Consider the following 24105-nt stretch of genomic DNA (forward strand, 5'->3'; position numbering starts at 1 on the left):
AAACCTGCTCCCCAGCAGGTTTACGCTTACGGCTCTGTTGCTATGACAGCAAGTCCCGGATGGGCTTCGGGGAACCGAACGATCCAGGATCACGCGAAATCGTCAACAATCTCATCCAGCTAACTCACTTAGCGCGGTACGAAGAACAGGCCCAGAGAGTCTCCTTGTATGTTTACTTTGGACATGTTACTAGGAGGGGAAGTATTTTCTGCCCCAAAGATTTAAATCAGAACACCACTGTCTAGCCACAAATATCCATCACACGATGGTGAACTACTCTTTTATCAACTAGTATAGACACTATTGTGTTGTATGTACAATTATACCCTGGTGAACATAAATTTGTGCCTAAATGTGACCATTCATGAATTAACTTTTCAGCATGGGAATATAAATGATCTCAGTCTCTCACTCAGAGCAAGTCCTCATCACACTTAAGTTCCCCTTTGCCAGTTTTTTAGATTTAGCAACAACTTTTATATCCCTTAAATTACTAAAAAGGAATGCATAAGATCAAATCTAGTTACTTTTTGGTTAAATGGCTGCCAGCACTGCCCCTTTGGTGTGAGGACTTGCTGTCACCCTGCGGGTGTCTCTCTCTCTCTGTCTTCCCTGCTCAGTGAGAAGCATCTGTGGATGAGCTGGATGTACACGTGCTGTGTGTTTGTGGGCTTTTCCCTTGCAGAGGCTATTCACTGTGTGAGGAAAAAAAATGAAAAAGGTGTATTGTCACTCCTAATTTTCTCTGTGACTAATCATTTTACATGTGAGCATAGCTGAAATCACAGCACAGCCTTTAACTTGTATGTGGTGATTTTGTCAGACATTCCTCAGACTTGTTCACTTCCTCGCTATCTGGCTTTCCCTCGTTAATCTGCATGCTCCAACCAGTTTTTAATTTATTCTTTTGAGAAAAAAAACTAAGTGGAAAATAACAACATATCTGTAAATACTTTAGACTTTACCATGTTTGCCTGTACTGCCAGCACACTGATAGCTTTACATCTATTTGTGTTTCCACTGCAGTTGGGAGGATGTGGCATCCTGGGCGTCGGGGTCTGGCTCTCAGTGACCCAAGGGAACTTCGCCACCCTGTCATCATCCCTTCCCTCCCTGTCTGCAGCCAACCTGCTCATCGCAGTGGGGACGATCATCATGGTGATTGGCTGCCTCGGCTGTGTGGGAGCTGTCAAGGAGAGCCGTCCTCTGCTGCTGACAGTAAGCAGAATGGTTTTGGATTCACCTGCTGACTTTAAACACAAAGTTGCGATGATGTCATATTTTCAGATTACAGCTTTTACAGAGCACCATAGCTCACGTTGTTTTGAATTGTCTAGTGTGTGTGTGTGTGTGTGTGTGTGTGTGTGCGCGCGCCCGTGCATAACATAAGTACAGTTTTATGTGCTTCTGTTTGATCCGATTGCAAGAGGGCCTTTAGGGTTATTATTGTCATGACAACTATAATAAGGGATTTTCATAAAGCAACAGGTCTAAAAAATCATGCTGCATTTTTAGACAGCATGATTTTCAGTTTTGGGACACTTTGATATGATGTTGTGGTTATTTGACAGGTAACCATTTCATAAAAATGCTTTTAGTGCTGTGAACCACTGTTGCCTAGTTTTGCTTTGGTGAGCAAACTATATTGGTCACACTCATTTTATATCTGAGGTAGGCAAAGAGCACGTGGAGCACAACAATCAGAGTATGCTTTGGGGTTTAAAGTCTTGTTTTTAAGGGGAATATCTCTGCAAATATCTAACAACAACTGTTAACAATAGTGATGACAGTGATGCTGTTTTAATGCTAACATTAGCTTGACAGACGGGAAGGCTTCATAGCTACAATAGACTGATTTACACAATAAAGGGTTTTTCTGGGTCTTTAGACCACAAAAGCTTATGAAGTTCAATAAAGAAGATCTGCATTCACTCCTCTGCCTGCATTCCCGTCCAGGCTGTTAGTGTATTCTTTACTTCACTTCCGTTTTTCCAGCCTGCCAAACTTAATTTTGTCGTCGTCGCTCTAGCCCAATCATTTTCTTGCCTGCCTTCTGCAAGCTAAACAGCTTCTGTTACATGTGCTTTAAATCTCAAATCTCTTCCGTTTTTCTGCATTTCAGACTCTGACTTCATGCAGTTGTGTCTTTGTCATTTTGTTTGTTCTTAGTTGTGTCCTGATTACTGTCTAATCACAGGAGCAGGAGCTGCATCACATCAGCTCTACAATCACTCCTGTTGTCTGCAAGTTCTCACTGCTAGCAAAGTCAATCCAGTACCCAGTCATGTTAGTGTACAGCTATAATAGTTAGCCTCTGTCTCATCGCTGGCCGTGCTAGCTTTCTCTTCTCTCTCCTGGCCTCTGATGGCCCTCAAGTCAAACGTAACTACATCAGTAACAACTAGTGAGGGGCCAGTCATCCTCTTGTCCCCAGACTCTGCCTTCTCTACAGAAGGTGTGTCAGCAGGATTGAGGAGATCCTTAGAGTATTCTTTCCACTGCTCAGCTATATCCTCAGTTGAAGTCAGTGGCAATCCTTCTACTTTTACTGTACACTGTGTGAGTATAGTATAGCTTTCCACTCCAGAATCGGGTGAATATTTACCAAAATCACTTTGTTTCATTGCCTCATTGAAGTCCTCCAGACCTGTGTTTTTGCTTCAGCTACCACCTGAGTCACATTGCACTTGGTCTGGCAGTATCTGTCCCACAAGTTAGCCTACACCGATAAGTCTGCTTCTTCAGCTTTATGGCTTCACCATTTGGTTCGGGGATTACCGCAACATAAGATAAGATAAGATAAGATAGAACTTTATTAATCCCTCGGGTGGGTTCCTCTGGGAAATTCGACTTCCAAAAAGCACAGCAACGACCGAAGTTACAGTTACAGAATTGTTATATATATATATATATACACACACACACACACACACACACACACACACACACACATATATATATATATATATATATATATATATATATATATATATATATAAATACAGAGACAAATATAAATAAAATATACAAAGGGGATAAATAGAATAAATAGGAATAAAAAATAAAATACAAGTGAATTGCACATTTCAAGTATTGAGTCTATTGCACTGTTGACTATTTACAAAAAGTATTGCACAAGGTATTGTACAGTGAGGTGAAGAGGCACTACAGCTTAGTTGTTCCCCCCTCCTTTGTCCTCCTGTTTCCCCTCCCTCTCCCCTCCAGAGAGGAGTTAAACAGTTTGATGGCGTGTGGGACAAAGGAGTTTTTAAGTCTGTTAGTTCTTGTCTTGGGGAGAAGCAACCTGTCACTGAACAGACTCTTCTGGTTGTTTATGGCCGTGTGCAGAGGATGCCCAGCATTGTTCATAATGTCCATCAGTTTCTTTAATGTCCTTTTCTCTGCCACTGTCACCAGAGTGTCCAGCTTCATGCCGACCACAGAGCTAGCCTTCCTGATCAGTTTCTCCAGCCTGGATGAGTCCCTCTTTGCTGTGCTGCTCCCCCAGCACACCACAGCATAGAAAAGTACTCCAGCAACCACTGACTGGTAAAACATCCTCAGGAGCTTCCTGCAGATGTTAAAAGACCTCAGCCTCCTGAGGAAGTACAGTCGGCTTTGGGCTTTTTTATACAGGTGCTCTGTGTTGCATGACCAGTCCAGTTTATTGTCCACCCACAGCCCGAGGTACTTGTACTTGTTGACCACCTCCACCTCCTCCCCCTCTATCTGAACCGGCAGTGGACCTTCTCTGGACCTCCCGAAGTCCACAACCAGTTCCTTAGTCTTTGAGGTGTTGAGTTGCAGGTGGTTTGTGTGACTCCATGCGACAAAGTTCCTCACCAGACTTCTGTACTCCTCTTCCTGATCATCCCAGATACACCCCATGATGGCCGTGTCATCTGCAAACTTCTGAATATGGCATAATTCAGAGTTGTAGCAGAAGTCAGAGGTGTACAGGGTGAAGAGAAGAGGGGACAGCACAGTTCCCTGTGGTGCTCCTGTGCTGCTGACCACAGTGTCAACATGACAGGCACCTACTTGCAGCCACAGCTCTGTGCACCCTAAATATATCTGTCCAACATCCCCAACATCCGCTCTTGCCAACTGATTCAACTCACATCTAAGTAGTGATGAGTCGAGCTCAGCTCGTCTCCTCATCCAAGTGTCCGTGACATATGGCCAAAGACTTCAGGATACAATCACAAAATCAGTCATTGACCTGTGACCAAGGTTGTCCTGGTGTAACATGCGCTTATGAACACCCTTATGCTTAAACATAGTATTTGTTATGGACAAGCTGTGATTAGCACACAAGTCCAATACCAGAACAGCACTCGGTTTCGGGTCAGGCAGGCTGCTCCTCCCTGTCACGCCTTTCCAGGTTTCACTTTTATTGCCCATGTGAGCATTAAATGATCTCATTAGGACAATGGAGTCATGAGGTGGGGCATCCTACAGCACCCCACCCAGCAACTCCAAGAAGGCTGGGTGCTCTGAACAGTTATTTGGTGAATAAGTGCAGATAAATGTCAGGAACCACCCCCTGAGCCAAAGGGCAGGTAAAAAAAACCCTCTTCTGAGATACAGGTTATGAGACAGGGAATAAAGGAATACCCATCCCTGTCTGCTGGCTCTCACTAAGGGTGGCTCCAGAGTGGAACAGAGTCTGGCCCATTTCCAGGACCCTAGTTGCAGAGCTCAAGCTGTGTGTTGAGGTGAGCCCGACTATCTTTAGTTGATATTTCTCAGCCTCACACACCAACTTAGGCTCATCCCCCAACAGAAAGATAGCGTTCCATGTCCCAACAGCCTCAGCAGCTGGGGATCTGACCACCAGGCCGAGACACACTTGGAGCAAACATTCAGTATCTGTGGTCACTGGAGTCCCTGTGACATTGCTAACATGCTGCAGGTTGAATGTTCTGTCTGTGGACACATTGATAGTTTACATACAGAAAAGTTTTTTTTAAAACTCAGCAAAAATGAACAGAACCACGTAATATAACAGTAATAAACAATTTAATAACGTGAATGAAATTTATACTGTTAATAAGGAGCTCCTGGTTTTTCCTGAACTTGCAGGAAAAGAAAAATCTCAGCTTTAGCTTATGGGCCATATGGGGGCCTAGACTTATTGTCAGGGATCCTACTAACCTTTTTCAGTTTAATGCCTAGAAATACTTTTAGTAGCCTTGCTAATCCCAATAAAACAAGCTCTGTGGATATTGTTGGGGCACTGTTGTAATCACAGAAAGAGTTACGCATCATATATTAAAACAAGAAAACAATATCATTTATCACTTTTTCAGTGACAGGATACTATCCAAAGTGGAATGTTTTTTTCTGGAAGTTGAAATGATTTTTATTCCTTCAGTGGTTTCATGTGCTTCAAACTGTAATTGGCTTTTCATGTAGTAGTTATTTTAGAAAATTATATTAGTACTAGATGGCAGATTAGCCCACTCTCCTGCATTCAAATCGATAAAAACTAAAAACTCCCTGTGGCTATGTCAACAGTTTCAAAGCACACTTCAGATGTCCAAATATTAACTACAATTAAGGAGTGTTTCCACCAAACTTTCAGCCTGATCAATATTATAATCTACCATCACTTATACAGATATAAAACATAATTCTTTTAAAAGCCGAGTGCCATGATGCATTTTAACCAAGTGTGAGTTTACAATTGGGGCTTCTGACACTTGATTTATCTTTGCTTTAGAAGAGAGCTACATGCAAATGTGCTATCATACCAATGAAATCATCAAATATCAACCACGTTTATGATATAAACAAACTTTAACTTGAGCTACGATTCTGTGAACAGGTATCCTTCAACCCAGATGCTTGAAGGATATTGAAAAACAAAACAGACAAACACATCAGACATTTCACAGAATTATCTGGAAGAATAATTCTATGTGGGTAAAAAATAGAATTAATCATTAGGAAAATTGCCCAGCAGGAGAAAGCAATTATGAGCTCTGCGGGAATGAGTCTTAGTGTCGATCGTTAACGTGATCCATGACATTTTCCCGACAGTGACCAGACCGATCCCTGCTCCGTGTCAATAAAACGAGGCTAGGCAAATTATAAGCCTTCATCAATGAGTGACAGAACAGCACGTTCTTCACGGAGATTAGAAAAGATTCATCTCGCTTCAAATTTTAGAGCTAATTAGCATATTGATCGCTGATGAGAGACCCAGAGCACTGCAGTGTTGCTGTGAGATATTTGAGGAATTACTTTTGCACTCTGTGCTGGAATAAACATCATTGCTTTCTGCAAACATTTTTTAATTTGTATCACCAAACATCAGTTATAATTTCCAAAAAACACAAGGCTTTTATTGTTCCTTAATTCAGGCAAGAGTGATATCTTTGTTTTTCATATAAATGTAAAACTACATCCTGATATTTTTTTAGTACATAACCATTTTTTTCCTAATGTGCCCTCCATGTTTAACAATGCTTTGGATAAAGTTACTTCAATTAACTAGAGTAAATTTATTAAGGAAACTCGAAAAAACAGTCTGCAATGCTCCTAATTAAATCTTTTTTAATTCAGCTTTAAACTAATACTAATACGATTTTGTTAAAAAATATTTTTACCCACACAGAAAGCATGAGGTTACTGTTTGAGATTTAGAATGAATTTGAACACTTGTGAAATATCAAGGTTTGCGCAGTGAGGTAAAGCTTAGGTTTAAAGTTTGGGTAGTAAGCTGATGAACTATCTAACCCTAGTTTAGATGCAGATGATGTGCAAACTCTGACTAAACTCGTCACTTCAGTGTAATTAGTGTAATGGTTCCTTCTCAATACAAAGAAAAGGTTACTGGAGATCTGTCATCACAGATATGTTGCCAAGCAACCAGGAAAGACCTCAGAAAGTCACAACACCAAGTCAAGAAAAACTTTAGCTTCATGTCTAAAATCAGTTCTTATTCCCTAGATGGTGGACTCTGTTTGCTGTCCACCGCTATATCGGTATTCTGACAGTAAATATCGATCCATTTCTTTGCTACTGTGTGGAAAGATTTCTGGTAGCAATCCCACAATGCAATCGTTCGCATTTTATTGATTACATGAGTTGCATTCATCCAAACTGGAGCAAGAATTCTTTAATATTGTGTCAGCATCATTATTTACATGTATTAGATAATTACACCAAACACAGTTAATAGGTACAGTGACCGAAATGAGCTAATATGAGGCCTAGGAGACTGTCAGCAGGCACTTGTGAAATAATGCATGAATTCAAGATTTAGTACAATTCAGGCAGACACTCTCTAAGGAAATAACCTCCTTGTGGCGGGGCATGGTCTGTGGCGTGGCTGCAGCGAGGCGGACACACCTGAGTGGCATCAGCGATCACGTCGCACCAGCATTAAAGCCAGTGCTGGGTCCTGACTGATTGTTGTTGTTGGTGTGTGTTCGGCTGCGAGCTGAAAAGCTGCAGTCGACCGTGTAAAGTACGACAACTGTGAATAAAGAAAGTGTATGCTGAAAAGCATGAACAAATTGTTGGGTCTGCTGTGGATTTATTATATTCCTGTACAGTTTTTGTGAGCTGCGCTTCGTTAAGTACTTCTGTGCAAATGCTTGCTAATGCAAATATATCACAAGCCAATCACATGGCAGTAAGTCGTGATCAAGACGATCTGCTGGAGTTCAAATTCAGCACAAGAACGGGGCAAAAATGTGATTTAGGTGACTTTGAACATGGCATAGTTGGTGGTGCCACACTGCTTTCAGCAGATAGAAAGCCAGCAGTGACGTAGAAAACAACTCCCAGAAAAGCACTTCTAAACATGTTGAACCTTCAAATAGATGGTGCCAATCCCGTTAGCTAAGTACATAAACTGAAAGTACAGTTCACATGGACTCACCAAAACTGGACAGTACAAGACTGGAAACACATCACCTGGTCTGTTTAGTCTTAATTTCTGCTGTAACATTTGAATGGTGCAGTTCAGGCTGGTGCTGGTGGTGTACTAGTGTGACTGATATCGTCTTGGCACATTTTGTGAACCTTGGTAACAATTGTGCATTGTGTATCCATCTTCTGATGGCCACTTCCAGCCGGATAATGTGCCATGTCACAAAGCTCCAATCATCTCAAACAGGTTTCTTGAACATGTCAATGAGTTCACTGTACTCAGATGGCCTCCACAGTCACCAGAACTCAGTCCAGCAGAACACCTTTGGGTTGTGGTGGAATAATAGATCTCTATCATGGACATGCAGCCCAAACATCTGGAGTAACTGTGTGATGCTATCAACTCAATATGGCCCACTATCTCAGAGAAAGGTTTTCAGCACCTTGTTGAATTTGTCACAAAGAATTAAAAAGGTTCTGAGAGCCAAAGCGGGTCCAACCGGATACTAGCAAGGTATCACTAGTAAAGTGGCCGGTCAGTGTAGCTATAAAGTCTATTTCTACCAGGCTATAAACATCTTCATTCACTATTTGAACCAGCCACAAGCGGCCATTCAAAAAATGGAGCTGTTGGATTGGAGGTTGTTGTGAAATAACAAGAAATCTCCCTGCATGACCCACCATTGTGTTAACTTACTGTCTGTGGTGTCTGCGCCACCACTTGCTGTTACATGAAATAAAACTACTTTAGAGAAGTAAACACAATCCATTCGCCCTACTGTAAGCTGTTTTGATTTGGTGAAGAGCTGCTAAGTAATATAGCAAAACAAGGTAATTAAACTTGTTTATCAAGTGAGATTGCTGTACAAGATTAGTACTTAGCATACGCAGAGGGAAGCGTTGGACAAAGTTTGAACACTTACAAGTCAGATTGTTGTTCATGTTCCTCTGACTCTACTGACGTAGTGCATGCAAAAATGGAGCATTGCCCTCCAGCTTATGAGCAAATAAAATATGTTTTATAACACTGACATTTATAAGTGATACCAGGAATAAACATGTCTTTTGTGGAAATAGGAATATCACATTTCCTTGCACCAATCACAAACAGGAATTAAGATGATCAGTAATTTATGATTAATTTTTCTGTGTAATTGTTGCGTCTAAGTCACAAAAACATGTTACAGATAGACAAATGTACTTATTAATGACAAAGGTGTTTTTAGCTGGAGTTTCATGTGAACTCTGGTCATTAAAACAGATTTGCACACAAATCCAATACCCTGTCCATTTAATTTGAAAATATGAGCCATTTGGGGACGCTTCCATTTTCAACAAGGAAATGGGTAATTAAAGCCATGTTTCAAACCAGTCAGTTTCTAAAGTCAATATATTTTGAATCAAAGGGCACTAAAGAAATGTGGCGGTTCTTCCGACAGATAATCAAGAAAGGTGAGATCACTGCATGAAAGTGGACGCAGGCTGTTTGCACTGAACAGCCTCACATGGGTCTGAGGGATAGAAACTGTAAAAATTTTAGACCCACCGCATGAAAACAACAAGGCTATCACCTCAAACGCTTCCCTCCATGTACGCTAAAGGCCTAAAGGGCTCAGATATTGATTTTGGAGGCTCTCATGGACTGTGTGGCTGACGTGACTGCTTCACCAGTCTTGCTGGTCTGTCAAGACACAAAGAGCTACTGACGCTTTCATACTGCAAGGAAATCACAGCATGCATTGATCGCCGTGCCTAGACTTTGAGAACAGCTCATCCTAAGGCGCCACTCAGTGCTGCAGAGCCATATCAGCAGTGCTGCCCAAACAAGTCATGATGTAAATAACACGAGCATATATGCAAGGAACCCTCTGGAGTCCATTACATAAATTTTCATAATGTGTTCGATTCAGTTTTAGTCTTTATAGACCAATAAAAGCTACTGTTCTTCAGCTATATTAGAGCTAAATGAAGAGAAAAATAAATCCCAGATCTCAAGTGAGTAATTACAACACGTGCTTTGAAATACTCTACTTAAATACAACACTTTTTTTCTTAAAAAAAAAAAAGACATCTATTCTTGTTATCCAGAGTTGGTGTCCTGCAGTTTTTTGCTGCTCCCTGAAGGCATCAGCGAGATACAAGCCAGCTGTGGCTCATTAGCTCGCATGGAACGAAAAACTGTAATGGAAGCAAAACCTGCAGGACACCAGCCTGCCACAACTGGAATAAAGCCATTTGACTTTTATCTTGCTTATAGAGGTACTTGTGCTTATCGATTATAAATGTCTTACTCCTCCTCCGTTTAAGCTCCATTGTTGTAACTCCTAAGGGTAAATTTTATATGACATCCCACTTTGTGACCCCTTACAAAAGCAGCGAATGCACAGGGCTGCTTATAAGATTTCATGTCTCTGTGTGTGTTAACAGTAGATCCTCTTCAACTGGCTACAGTGCTACTAATGCACTGACTTATTTACTTAAGCAAAGAATCAGAGTAACTATTTAAAAATCAGCCTCGTTTGACGACAAATTTGTAAGCTGTAATGTTTTCACTCCATAAAAGCCTCATTTTGCTTTCTTTTACTTTGATCTTCTATAAATCTTTTTTTTTTCTGTACTTATGCGGCTGGAAGCCACTGCTGTAAACAGAATAACCTATTTCAGTTTGAATAATGACATTTCAGGGGAAACATATTGAGTCTGCTTCGGTAATGGGATCCAAGTCTTTGTTTCTAATAATTTATTGCTGCGAGTGCACAGACAGAACAAAACAACCCCACTTCAGTTTTAAGGTTTGGTGGTGATGTGTTGCTTACACGTCATTTGCACATACATCATTACAAGTCTGAGCTCAAGCTACTACGGCACAATTAAAGCATGATGATCTAAAAATGTATCTCCACTGCCTGCTGCATGTAACATTTGAGTGTTCTTAGACAACATCTTTGCAGAGCAAATTGGAAAGAAAAAAAGTTCCTATTTTACGTCTGAATTAAAACAACACTTTTACACAGAAAAATACATTTTGCTATGAAAGTTAAGTACTGGGAGGTTGCCTCTGTCCTATTAAATGAATTGTATGTCATCAAGATAGCAACTGCTTGATACTTCTGCACTCGACGTAACTGGCACGCTGTTATTGCTTTTATTATTATTAGTATTTCTATGCAGTTCACAAATGGATTTTCATCACTTACAGTTAATTTCTTCAGCCCTTTGATAATAGTAACCCACTGAAAGCAGCAGCTTGAAATTCCTCAAGCTTATTTAATAGCTTTCTTGTATTATATTAGAAAAGCAGAAAGCAGTATTCTGCGGTGGAACGATTCCACTGAGTGTGGTTTTTGCCTGTGGTCTAAAGGAGAAGTTAAAAACTTCCTATTAAGAGCAGAGTGATGGAGAAATATGCAGAGAGCCACAGGGGATGAGTCTGTTTGTTTTGCGAGCGCTGGCGAGTGCCGGTTTCTCCTTCTAAACGATGTCCGCTTGCTTGCTTGTAATTTCACAGACTGCGAGACACACCCCAAAACACGGAGAACCACCGAAAGACTGAAGAGAGGATATAAATAGCATTTTTGCGTTTTTCTTCACTAAAACATGCAGTGTTCCCAAATCGGGGTTGTGATGCAGGACTTTCAAAAAATAAATAGAAAAATGTTAAAAAACTTGTAAAAACTGAAAAGCGGCTCCAGCAGCAGCAGCAGGAGCTGTAAACAAGTTGTGACCTCCAGGAATAAATAATCAAGCTGGAGCAGAAGTGCAGAAAACTGCAGTTCTTCCAGTGGCCCCCTTGGGATTGGCAAGTCAGTTTCTACACCTCCTCCATTTAATATTCAGTAATACAGCAGAAATAAAAAAAACTGGTATAATTTCTTTTTTTTACAACTCCCTCAATTGAATTGCATTATGGGTTTATAATTTGGGGGTGTTGCCACTAGGAGCACTAATACAATTATTTAACAAATAAGATACCTTGCTGTGTGTGTGTACATTACAGACCAAGTAACCTGGTGAATGAAGAATTTTCCTCATATGCTACCTAGCATTCCAGCTTGCACTGGAACGGTTCGCAGCCGAGTGTGAAGCGGTGGGAATGAGAATCAGCACCTCCAAATCTGAGGCCATGGTTCTCAGCTGGATAAGGGTGGAGTGCCCACTCCGGGTCGGGGATGAGTTCCTGCCCCAAGTAGAGGAGTTTAAGTAACTCAGGGTCTTGTTCACGAGTGATGGGAGAAGGGAGCGGGAGATCGACAGACGGATTGGTGCTGCAGCTGCAGTGATGTGGACGCTGTACCAGTCCATCATAGTGAAGAGGGAGCTGAGTGTAAAAGGGAAGCTCTCAATTTACCCTCACCTATGGTCACGAGCTGTGGGTAGTGACTGAAAGAACAAGATACATGCTGCAAAATTGAGCTTCCTCCGAAGGGTGGCTGGCCTCTCCCCCACAGATAGGGTGAGAAGTTTAGCCATGCGGGAGAGGCTCAGACTAGAGCTGCTGCTCCTCTAGATCGAAAGGAGCCAGTCAAGGATGGTTTGGGCATCTGACAAGGATGCCCAAACCATAAATAAACCTTACCTTAACTTACCCTTACAAGGATGCCTTACGGGCATGTCCCACCAGGGCAGACCCAGGACACGCTGGAGAGATTATATCTCTCAGCTGGCCTGGGAACGCCTTGGTGTTCCCCCAGACAAGCTGGAGGAGGTGACTGGGGAGAGGGAGGTCTGGGCTTCTCTGCTTAGGCTGTTGCCCCCGCGACTTGGCCCCGGATAAGCGAAAGAAGATGGATGGATGCTACTTAACACCAGTTAGCGTGTATATGTGTCTCTGTACAAGTCTAAAAATGACTGAATTCTGTTGCTATTGGGATAAACAAATGTTTTCTGTTCATATTTGGACTCCGTCTGGCTTCTTGTGGAAAAGAAATGGTAAATGCAGTTATAACAGTGGGAAGAATGCCTGCGGCAAAATCAGTCTGCGCTGAAAGTTTGACCATTGCACCGAATGTAAATTTGAATTTCTATCGCAAAAGTCAAAATAGCAGAAAATCAGACTTGATCCTTGCTATTTTTATAGTTTTGCTGGAGTGTGTTTGCTTTATTTATTAGTGTATGTTAATTATACACGTAAACTGTCTGTTGATATTTTTTAATATATATTTTTTTGCAAAACTGTTCATGAGAGAAAAAAAATCATATTATCCCAAAATATTGAATTTCTTGAATCCACATCAGAGAATGTTATTTTACTTCTTTAGCTACTAAAAAACATTAGTGTTTACTGGAATTTCACACAAGGCAGGTCTTTATCGCTCAGACAATGAAGGCTGACAGAACAATAGAAATTGATTTCAGATGGTTATTTGAGAGCGCCTCTTGAAGAAGAGCACAAGTGAGTCAAACGCACCGTGGGTTGTATGCTGCCATCAGTTTGATACCTAGTCGGTCTATCACCTTCCAGGGTTGCCACTGAGACTTTCATCCCTTCCACGCTTAGTGATTCATTCATGCAGGTGCTGCCAAAAGACCTTAGGGGCCCACTTGATGCCAGTCCTGTGAACTAGCAACACTCACATCCACTGTCAAGAAAACACCTGGAATACACAGAGGACACAGGAGCCATGAAAACTTTACTTGTACTGTGTTTTAACCCCCTGTGATGCTCTTTCAGTGTTTCTGTCTGAGCTGAAAAAACCCAGACAAGAGTGTAAAGTAATGCTGCGCTGCAGTGCTTTGAGCTACATGCTAAGGTTAGTATGCTCCCATGCTCAGTTCAGTGCATAATGATATTGTTAAAATGCTTACCTAAGGGTTGGTACGAAGCAGCACTAACAGTCCAAATGCCGGCTCTTAACTTGTTTCCCGAACCTCTCAAGTGTCCTATTTAAGAAAAGGAAAAGAACAAATTCTGCTTGCTGCTTGTCACAATTTACTCAAAAGCTCATTTCTGTCCCTCATGGCTCAGTCAGCTCTCTTACATGAATCAAATAAAGCAAACAGATACCCATAAAAGAATCTCTTTAACTCCAAACCCTGCATGAAAATTATTTTTACACTTTCTTCAATATCAAAACAAGATATAGTTGACGGCACATCTGAGAGCATCACCAACACGAAAGCTGACAGCTCATTCAGCTCGTTTAAGGGTGTCAACAAATATACGCAGACAAATATGAGGCTTAGATTTCAGGTCGCAAAGTAACAAGAAAGTGACTTTATGTAAACAAAGTTCCAAGAAAATGTGAATTTGATTTAAGAATGAGGGAAAAATATCCATTAACATTAAATTGTCCCATAAATAAGGCTCTAAAATTGTTGCAGTTGAGGTCACCACAGCAGTCGCACGCTCAGCCTCTCCTTAAAACGAGTTCCTTTAGAGGTGGTTGTGATACACTCTATTTCCAAAAGTATTAACTCGTCTGTCATCGCACACATATGAGCTTGACGTGCATCCCATTCTCAATCCATAGGGTTTAAGATGATGCCAGCCCACTCTTTGCAGCTATAATAGCTTCAACTTGTCTGGGAAGGCTTTCCACAAGGTTCAGGAGTCTATGGGAATTTTCTTACAGATGCGCATTTGTTAGGTCAGATACTGAGAAGGCCTGGCGCTCAATCTCTGCTCTAATTCATCCCAAAGGATTGAGGTCAGGACTCTGTGCAGGCCAGTGAAGTTCTTCTACACCAAACTCACTCATCCGTGTCTTTATAGACCTTGCTTTGTGCACTGATGCTCTCTCAGAGGCCATCCCAAAACTGTTCCCACAAAGTTTTGAGCATGAAATTGTCTAAAATGTCTTAATATGCTGAAGCTTTAAGAGCTCTTTTCACTGGAACTAAGGAGCCGAGCTCAGCTCCTGAAAAACAGCCCAACACCATAATCCCCCCTTCCACCAAACTCCTCTTGGCACGATGCACTCAGACAAGTACGGTTCTTCTGGCAGCTGCCAAACCCAGACTCATCTTTCGGATTTTCAGACAGAGTAGCATGATTCATCACTCACGGTGCCACGCTAGAATTCACTGAGCTCCCGAGAGCAACCCATTCTTTCATAAATGCAGAAGCAGTCTGCATGCCTAGGTGCTCGATTTTTATACATCTATGGCCACAGCTGTGATCGCAACACCTGAATTCAGTGATTTGAATGGGTGAGTGGATACTTTTCGCGATATAGTGTATGTCAGCTTTTTAAAAGGGTGGGCAGGGAAGCTGACTGCCTGCAACCTTTAAGCCAGCCTGCCAGCTAGAATAGCTCGACCAGTCTCAATCTTCAATTGCTGCATAACGCTGACGTGTGTACATGTATTTGTCCCCAGAGATCAGCCGATAATCGTGGTGCCGTTTCATTGAGATAGTTTTATGACCTTCAGGATCATTGTACAGTTGCCTCTCAAAATGTTTCACTCCTCAGCGTTTCAGACACTCACTTCCATGTGTGAGAGACAGAGCCATGTCCTAGCAGAGTAGGTGATGGATGAGCTCGTAACTGTTTTAAGCACTCAAATGGACCCGCAGGAAGAAGATGTATCGCCCATCAAGCAGCTACGCCTGGCCTCTATAGAGAGGAGAGGATGGCAGGGACTGGTGAGGAATAAAATGGGGCTCCTCTAACAAATTTAAAAGTAGAAGAAAACTGTATATCACCTCTCCCAAGCTGTGCTACTGATAGCCCATCTCCTTCTCGTTCTGCCTCTCTCTGTACTCTTGACCTGTCAGTTAGAAACATAAAGGCTTCAATCGCTCCTATTTGGCTGACTCTTCTTTCCTTGACAGTCTCTGCTCATTTCTTGCTTTCCTTACTTTTCTCTCAAACACGCTGGTTTTCTTTTCTTTTTATTGTCCAATTCATTTAGTCTCCACATAAAGACTCCTATTATCCTCCTTTGTTGTCCTTCTGTACTGTACTGATAAATGATGAGTTCAATGACTCATTTGTCTTCACTCTCCACTTTGTGTCTCCACAGTTCTTTATCCTGCTCCTGCTCATCTTCTTCCTGGAAATTCTGTCTATCATGCTTTTCTTCATCTACCAGGATGAGGTAAGTTGCCACTATTACTCTCATCGTGTTATACTTTATGGGTTTTCCTCACCTGTGCAAGATATTAATGACTGTAGAAGAAACTCTCCAATACATTGCATGCCCTTCATATGTCAGAGAGATTGTCGATGTTTCAAAGTGGGGCTGGCATCCAAAATGATGCAGCTCAGTAGCAAGGTTGTTTTGAAGTTCATACAAGCAGTGCTGCGTATGTCAGCTGACATTTTGCATAAACAATGGCTCAATGGGGCTCGGGCTGGTGCACACGCGCCTTTGGAGAGATGTCTGTGTCACAGTTTCCTTTCCTTGTTAATAAATCATATTTCATCTCTGCTCATCTATTTTGGAGGAATTTCGTTGTAAATAAACAAGTCAGACAAGAGTAAATAAGGTGATGAGCCATCCCTCTGCTAATTAAGTGTGCCTATGCGAAGGCACACTTATTACTATTGCTCGGATTTATTATTATTATTATTAAGTGTGCCTATGCGAAGGCACACTTATTACTATTGCTCGGATTTATTATTATTATTATTATTATTATTCTTTTTCCGCCTGAAATTTTGGACCTTAACTCGCCCCACAGTTTTGAGACAAGGTTCACATATGATATATCATTGTGTGCGGCTGGAGCTGGAATGAGTTGCTATGACTTTTGGTGTTTATTACTTCTATAGTTTTTTAAATATGAATATTTTAATGCAAGTTTTTTCCCATTGAAATGAATGGAGAACAAGAAAACTTCATTTGTGGTGTGCTGGCTCACTCTAGTGGTATGTCGGGAGTAATGCGAGGCGGCCGCTGTGTCCCTGTGGACGCTTTTATTTTGTATAACTACCGGAAGTAGTTCCTGTGTACTGACGCTAGCTGGGTAGCTAGCGCCGCGTCGCTTAAAAAGCAGCCGGGCTTGTCTTAAACTTAAGAGGCTGACACTCGCTAAACCACCCGATCGCTCGCCAAGCGACTGTTTCACACTGGACTTATTTTTCGTTTATATGGGCCGATGATGCTGGTCGATGAGGAAAAACTAACTGAGTTGTTTGGTGGTGGCTAACGCGGAGCTAGCTAGCCACCGGTATGTGTCTCTTTCCCCTCATATGTGGGGAAAGAAACATGTGAGGCGGCCGCCGATCGACCGGTTTTCAGGTGAGAATGTAGGTGTGTAAACGTCAAATATCTGCTCGTTTTGTCAAAACATCCCATATTAGCAACAGATTTCTCACGATGTTGCTGCTAGCCGGCTAGCTAGTTTGGCCAGCCGGCTAGCTAGCTCGGCTAGCTAGCGCCGCTTCGCTCAAAAGCACCCAGGCTTGGCTTTCAGTGAGGCGTCTCTAACTCCTTTCACCCCCGATCGCTCCGCAAACAGTCTTTGTCTTAGCTGGACTTATTTTTCGTTTATATGGGCCGATGATGCTGGTCGATGTGGAAAAAATAACTGAGTTGTTCATATACCGGTGGCTAGCTAGCTCCGCGTTAGCCACCGGTATATGTCTCTTCCCCTCGTATGCGGGGAAAGAAACACCGATCGACCGGTGGTGGCTAACGCGGAGCTCAATCGTGGATAAGGGAAACCCAATGCAGGAGAAGCAGGCGGCTGGTGAACTGAATTTCAGGTAAGACGTTATTAACTGCACTCTATTTGGGTCAGATATAAACCGAGTTTAGGTGTAGTTTATTTTCGTTGTGCTGACAGTTACAATAACTGTACTGCGTGCTACGACGGAGTTTCTATACAGCTGTGCGCGCTAAGTTACTGATTTTGAACTTTATGACAGCCTCCCCTATTTTCAGGCGAGAATGTAGGGGTGTAAACTTCAAATATCTGCTCGTTTTATCAAGAAGTCCCATATTTTATCAAGAAGTCCCATATCTCTCACGATGTTACTGCTAGCGCCGCATGGCAGCTAGCTGGCTAGGGCGGCTTGGCTGACACCTAGGCCGGGCTGACTGACACCCAGGCTGGGCTGGCTGACACCCAGGCCGGCTCACGCTCTCGTTTCACCGCCGCATGGCGGCTAGCTGGCTAGCGCGGCTTGGCTGACACCCAGGTCGGGCTGACTGAACCAAGATGGCGCCCACGCCATCTTGGTTCAGTGTTTACTGTGATGTGCAAAGGTAAGCACTGTCAGTGGCGAACTGCATTGGTTTTGTTTAAAAATAAGTGTTCCACTGTGTAAAATAGCGGTTTGTCATTTAAGCCGAGCATATATTTTGTTTATTGAGAGGTTCATGTATTGTCTGATGAGAGTATGAGACAAAGATATACTTTTCTTTCTTACTCTCATATAAAATATTTAGCTTTTATTAAATAGTTATCTGAATCTTACAACCAAAGTTTGTATAATAATACACAAGATTGGCTGTAGACCATTGTTAATCATTCAGAACACTGTGTAAAAATAACAAAAAACAAAAAGTGAATGAAAAGTGCATAAATATTTATTTTACGTGTTTGATGTGTGTGGCAGGGCGTGGTCTGCAGTGCCGCTGCAGGGGAGGTGGACCCACCTCAGCGGCATCTGCAATCACGCCTCTCAGGTGTAAAGTCTGTGCTCTCTCTGCTTTTTTTTTTTTTTTTTTTTTTTTTTTTTTTTTTTTTTTGTGTATGTGTCGGGCTGTGAGATGAAAAGCTACAGCCGGCTGTGTGGGTACAGCAACTATGTGTGAAAAGTGGTCCATAACGTAATGCTTCAAAGTGTGTTCATGCAAACATTGTCGGGTCTGCTTATGAACCTCTGCGCACAGCGTCTACAAATTGGGGCTGTACGAAGTCACCTCATCTTTACACAAAACCGTAAGCTGTCATCTGTGAGGCGCGAGCGGTGTTTGGTTTTACCATAGTTCATGGTGGAGAATGGCTGCTCTGCTGAGTTTTTCTCTCTGTAGCCGTTTGAATGGCAAACTATACTGATTAGCGGCGGCATAGGCACACTTAAAATTTCTTCAGAAATTTTCGCTTTCTAGTATGAATTTGTAATCCCTTCACATTTTCAGCTGAGGTTTTATTAATGCATTGAACGGATATGTTAAATTCCTCACATACTAGTTTTAATTATGGGCTTGAGGGCTGGCTTTTGAAATAGGTATGAAATTTTAACAATCAGTAAAAGAGCTTGATTTATGCCTTGTTTAACGGTAAAGACACAGATGAAAGCACCGACACTCTCTGCGTCCTGTCCACAAACATCCATCAAACTGAGAATAACAGACGTCATGTTGACAGTGGGTTTTAATCAGACTTGATGAGATTAGTGAGATTACTCAGCGAATTACACTGCAGAGTAAGTCTGGGTCAATGCAATCAATGGATAAATATTTTAAAATATAGCGCTTTTTATCGCAGTTCCTTTATGTTGGTCATCACAACTAAAATTACAATTAGAAATTGAACAGAAATGAGTGGGCAAATTAAACTGCAGTGAACAATAAAAACAATTTGCTTTTGTATAATTTAATGGTTCCCCCTTTAAATATTTTGTGTAACATGCAACAAAGTATTTTTATTTCATTACTGGAGATAAAAATCTTGATTTCATTCAGCTTTTTTTTAATCAATAAATTATCATTACTCGTAGCAATAATTGAAAGCCACAGAGACTGTTCGTCTTATAAGCAGTTCCTAAACAAAAGAAATAAAAGCATTTTTTCATTGTAATGTAAAATTAAGAAAACGCCTCAAGCAAGCTGAAGTTGGACCATTTTCATGAGAAAATTATGCTCGTATTTTTCTTTTATGCCTTTGATTTCATCGATTGAAATCATTAATTTCCCACGTGTGGGACTAATAAAGGTTATCTTATCTTATCTTATCTTATCTTATCCTATCTTAATCATTTAATCATCAAGAGAAGCAGGCAAGTGAAGTGGACGCAAACTGTAGAGCCTTGTAATTAATTACTGGAAATTTCACAACTGCTTCCATTACATTATTCATCTGCTGGGACAGAGACCGCTACCACCAAAGACTTAGGCCAAGGACAACCCTGGTAGTAATTTCTTTGTAGATTTTGGTAAACAACAACCTACTTTGATATTTCCTTGTGTTTTTATTCGGATGATGTTTCCAGCCGTAGACCTTGGACCTGCGTCTACTTTGTTCTGGCTTTTATGTCTTCGCTGCTATAATTCTGGCACGATCATAGAATTGCTTAATGTGTCATATTTCCATCACAGTTTGTCTCTGGTACTCTAATTCTCTGAATACTTGTGGACTTGCAGGTTCCTCTGGGCTTTCATCCAATCAGCGGTACTCTGTTTAGCCTTTAATGAATGTTGTCTTGTGTCATGCCTCACCTTAGTATCTGTGTTCCTTAATGTTGAGTGTACCCCATTATTCAACCTCTAAATAATTCAGTTTTGTCTACCCAGGAGGCGATTAACGACAGAACAAAGTTTTAAAAAAATGTTAGGGATTCTGCAGAGCTTGGGCACTGTGGGAAATCATTCACAGTAAAGAATGGGTGGCCATTAACAGGGTGAACTCTCTCGCTTTTTAAACAGCCAGACGCAGGACACCTAAAAGTATTATTGTATCTTTATATAGTAGAAACTGTACCCTAATGGAAAATATGATTACAAAAAAATTTGAATATTACAAAGTCCCCCTCAGGAAACGACCGCATAAGTCATTTTTGTGTAAGCTGTTTTTATGATCTAGTTATTCTTTCATCCGTGTGATGTCACTTTAATACTGGATGGAACTCAGCTCTGTGGTAATCTAGAAAATCGAGCTTTTAGACATTTTATAAAAGGGCCTGTTTTGACACAAACCATTACTTTAACTCTTAATCAAGCATAGATGGTCAAAACAAACCTGAAATGGCTCCAGGTGGAAGTTCAGCTCCAGTTTCCAGATTGAAAAATGTCTTCTAACTTGGAAACAAACCTGTTAGTTAATGCACAATTTGCTTCACTGCTGCTGTTGGTAAAAAACCTGCATAAAGCAAATGATAGATGCATGTTTGGTGCTCAGAGCATAATGCACTTTCCTACAGGGTAGCATACTTACTGATTTTACTTATAACAAGCTTGAGTCTCATTGTTGACTGAACATTAAATCATAAAAAACACTCTTGTTACGTGCTGCGTCTAGAAAGACCAAACACAGAATCCAGATTAGGCACAGCTGATAAAATGAGCTGCTATTGGCCATCAAATGAAGAATCAAAGTCCAATAAGAAAAGGAAAAAAATAAAGTACAAGGACAACACACAGAGCACAAGCAGATGGTAATTAGATATGTACAGGTGCAAAGGAGTTACAGACGGCTGCAGATGAAAGTCACAGTCACAGTGGAGGGAAAGGAACAAAAATGGGAAGTAAAACCAAAATTTATCAAAAAAAACCATGATGTGACCAGAAGAAAAATAAGTAACAGAAACATGAAGACACTGAAATGTGAAGACAAACATTAATCATGACGACAGAGACAAGCGAGCAAGGAAATGGGAATAAGATAACACTAGAAACAACAACAAAGGATGGGGAATCCACGGGGAACATGACAGCTTTAAGCAGTTTCAAGATATTTGACATCCATCCATCCACTTATCCAATTAAGGGCTGCCGAGCCGTTGTCACAGTGCAAGAGGGTCATTGCTCGTTTTAGTTAGCTGTACCTAAACAAGTAGTAGGTTTTTTTTAGTTGTAGGAGAACATAGTGTAAAAGTCTGAAATGTCTTGTTATAATATAGATTTTTTTCCACCCAAAAGAAACACTGTGGGGTGTTTATTATTTGGGGAGAATTTACTGTGTTATGATGTCAAACAGAAATGTTATTGAGTACAGACGTACAAACACCTCCTCCATCACTATAATAACATCCTGGAAGCTGCTGGGAGTACAAGACAATGTCTTTCCTCCCGTATGCAAAGCCCTCCAGTTACCATAACTTAAACCGAGTGCAGCAGTAGGTGCATTTTGATGAACTCCATCCCCGTCTTCAGGGATGGTCACGCTTAGTGGTCTGCTTTATTACACCTGCTTTAGCACTGATAAAAAGCTCTGTGATGTAGCTGCAAGCTACTTGCAACAGCCCACACATCTTGCATGCACCTGAAATGGTCATCGTTTGTTTCACTTTGTTGGCTACTAAGGATGATGAAAAGGTCCTGTGAGGTTAACTTCAGTGGACCCAGCGTGGCTCAGAATGTCAAAGGGAATAAAAATAAGTCTGACTCGGGGTGGGGTGGTGGTACTGAAAATTGATGTATGGTGCTTTATACTATCTCCATGTGGGTTTACTGCCTTGTCCTCTTGGCATTTTTATCACCTCGCGGGAAAATTACCCCATCGGACAAGCACCAACAAAGCAACAGAAACAGCAGATCACTTGCACTATTTTGTTTAGGGATCAGGAGACTGGCAGCACTATTAGAAGTACAATGTGATGCATACTGCTACCAATAATATCATACGTCACAGTAGCTGTATTATTAGTTGAGCTGCAGAGAAAATCTAATCTCATAACAACAAAGGTCTCTGCATTAAATTAAGTATAAAGGCTAATGAGCCTCTCACACCTCTTAAGTGTAGTCAGTTAATCCAGTGCTTGTTAGCACAATAATATGCCAAGAAAATAAGCGCTTAGTGTTAATCACATATTTAAATGACGTCTGGTGTGTGGACAGTGTATTGCTTCTCCAAAGTATCCTAAACAAGGAAATATCAGGAGAAAGCCAGTTCAACCAATAACATTCATGCATGGAGAGCTGAAGGGGAAGTGGAAATTCCAGGATCCGTTTGGCAAGTTGAAAGAATTTCATTTCAAACCTTTTATCATTTATAGCAGCAGCTTCAAGACCCCAGAATCAGTCTTTCTCTATTTGTCATTCACAAGCCCAGTATCAAAAAATCAACAAAACAAGGGGCCCTTATCAAACACAATTTCCAATATGTCCCAGCGGTGAGTTCAGCACACATAATTTAAACCATACCTGCAAGCTGCTGATCAGGAAGAACCTTCAAGTTGGAGGCATCGAGAATAATGTGAGGTGTTTGTAAGCAACAGTTTGTAGACTTTAATCTCCAGACATGCGAAATGGGTGTTAAAAGGTCTCAACCAAAGTGCAAGTAATAGAGTAAATACTTGGAAACCAACCACTGGAAAGTGGTAACACTGAAAAGGTCAATACAAGTGATTCAAATTATTGGCCGTTCCTCCTCCGGGTTCTTGATAAGTTACCCCCAGGGTCCATATAAAGCTGTTGCACAACTATATTGATAGGACCTCTCGTCCTAACCAATCAATAATGAAAAAGCTGTTTGTGTACACTGATTTAGAAAGCTTATTACATTAGTTTCCTGTACACTGCAGTAGATTGTACAGTTGTATTGGTTTTACAGCCGTCCACTGCAGAATGAAACCACCACATATCAATATTTGGTTGTGAGTGCAGAGACACACACAGACTCCTTTACTGTGTGAGCGGCTGAAATGAAATCAATCAAATAGACATATCTATGAAGTAAGAATGCTCTTTGATTTAAGATTCAAATCCAATATCTGCTTGACACCAACACTGATACCCAGCAGACTTCTGCATCTGCTGGGATTTTTGAGTTCAAACACAGTCTGCAACAAAGGCCCTGTAGCAAAAATGTTTCATTTTGACATATATGAGTTAAAATGAAAAGAAGAACTCTGCTCTCAGATACTCTTAAACTGCTCTGTGTCATCAGCCTGTGATGTTCTTTTTTTAGGAACACTTATCATATTCACTTTTCAGCTGGAATGATTTCACCTCGGCGTGCTCCGTCTGCTTCTGCTAAGAAAATGCGACAATAGTGACATTAGGAGTTTAGATTTAAATTGAGGGGTTGAGAGAAAGGAAAATTAACATAATAGTGAGAACTTTAAGTCAAGAGTATATCTCTTAAGACCATTAAAGGCAACTTGTCTTGTGAAGCCATACTCTTAGAGGGATTAACAATGAAAGTTCAGACAAAAAAAAACAACAACAATGACAACAACAAACTTCACAGCTCTCAGTAAGGTGAGGAATAAACAGGCAGTTTGGTGAACTGCTAATCATATGATATAATACACAGCTCTACAAGTGCTACTATTGTTTATTCAGTTATGTTCTATTAAAATCCTCTGAACTTAAATAACTAAAGCCTTTATGTTGTCACTAAAAATATAAATCATGCAAATCTGATCTGCATTTAGATGATTGCAT

At 41.1% G+C, this 24105-nt stretch overlaps 1 protein-coding gene across 4 annotated transcripts in view; it reads left to right on the forward strand.

The window, feature by feature from the left end:
- The window catches only part of tspan4a (tetraspanin 4a), a 188745-nt gene that overhangs the window by 124424 nt on the left and 40216 nt on the right, over positions 1-24105 (forward strand). For all 4 annotated transcript variants that reach the window (XM_086293607.1, XM_086293616.1, XM_086293588.1 and 1 more), the window contains 2 exons: positions 1027-1218; positions 15850-15924. In XM_086293607.1, coding sequence (XP_086149733.1) covers positions 1027-1218; positions 15850-15924 — 267 coding nt within the window. The remainder of the gene's footprint in view (positions 1-1026; positions 1219-15849; positions 15925-24105) is intronic.

This window comes from Aulonocara sp. 'chitande type north' Nkhata Bay, linkage group LG1 (assembly GCF_057382095.1).
Source record: "Aulonocara sp. 'chitande type north' Nkhata Bay isolate Kocher_YH1m ecotype deep benthic linkage group LG1, A_spYH_male_GT1.1, whole genome shotgun sequence".
NCBI classification, from domain to species: Eukaryota; Metazoa; Chordata; class Actinopteri; order Cichliformes; family Cichlidae; genus Aulonocara; species Aulonocara sp. 'chitande type north' Nkhata Bay.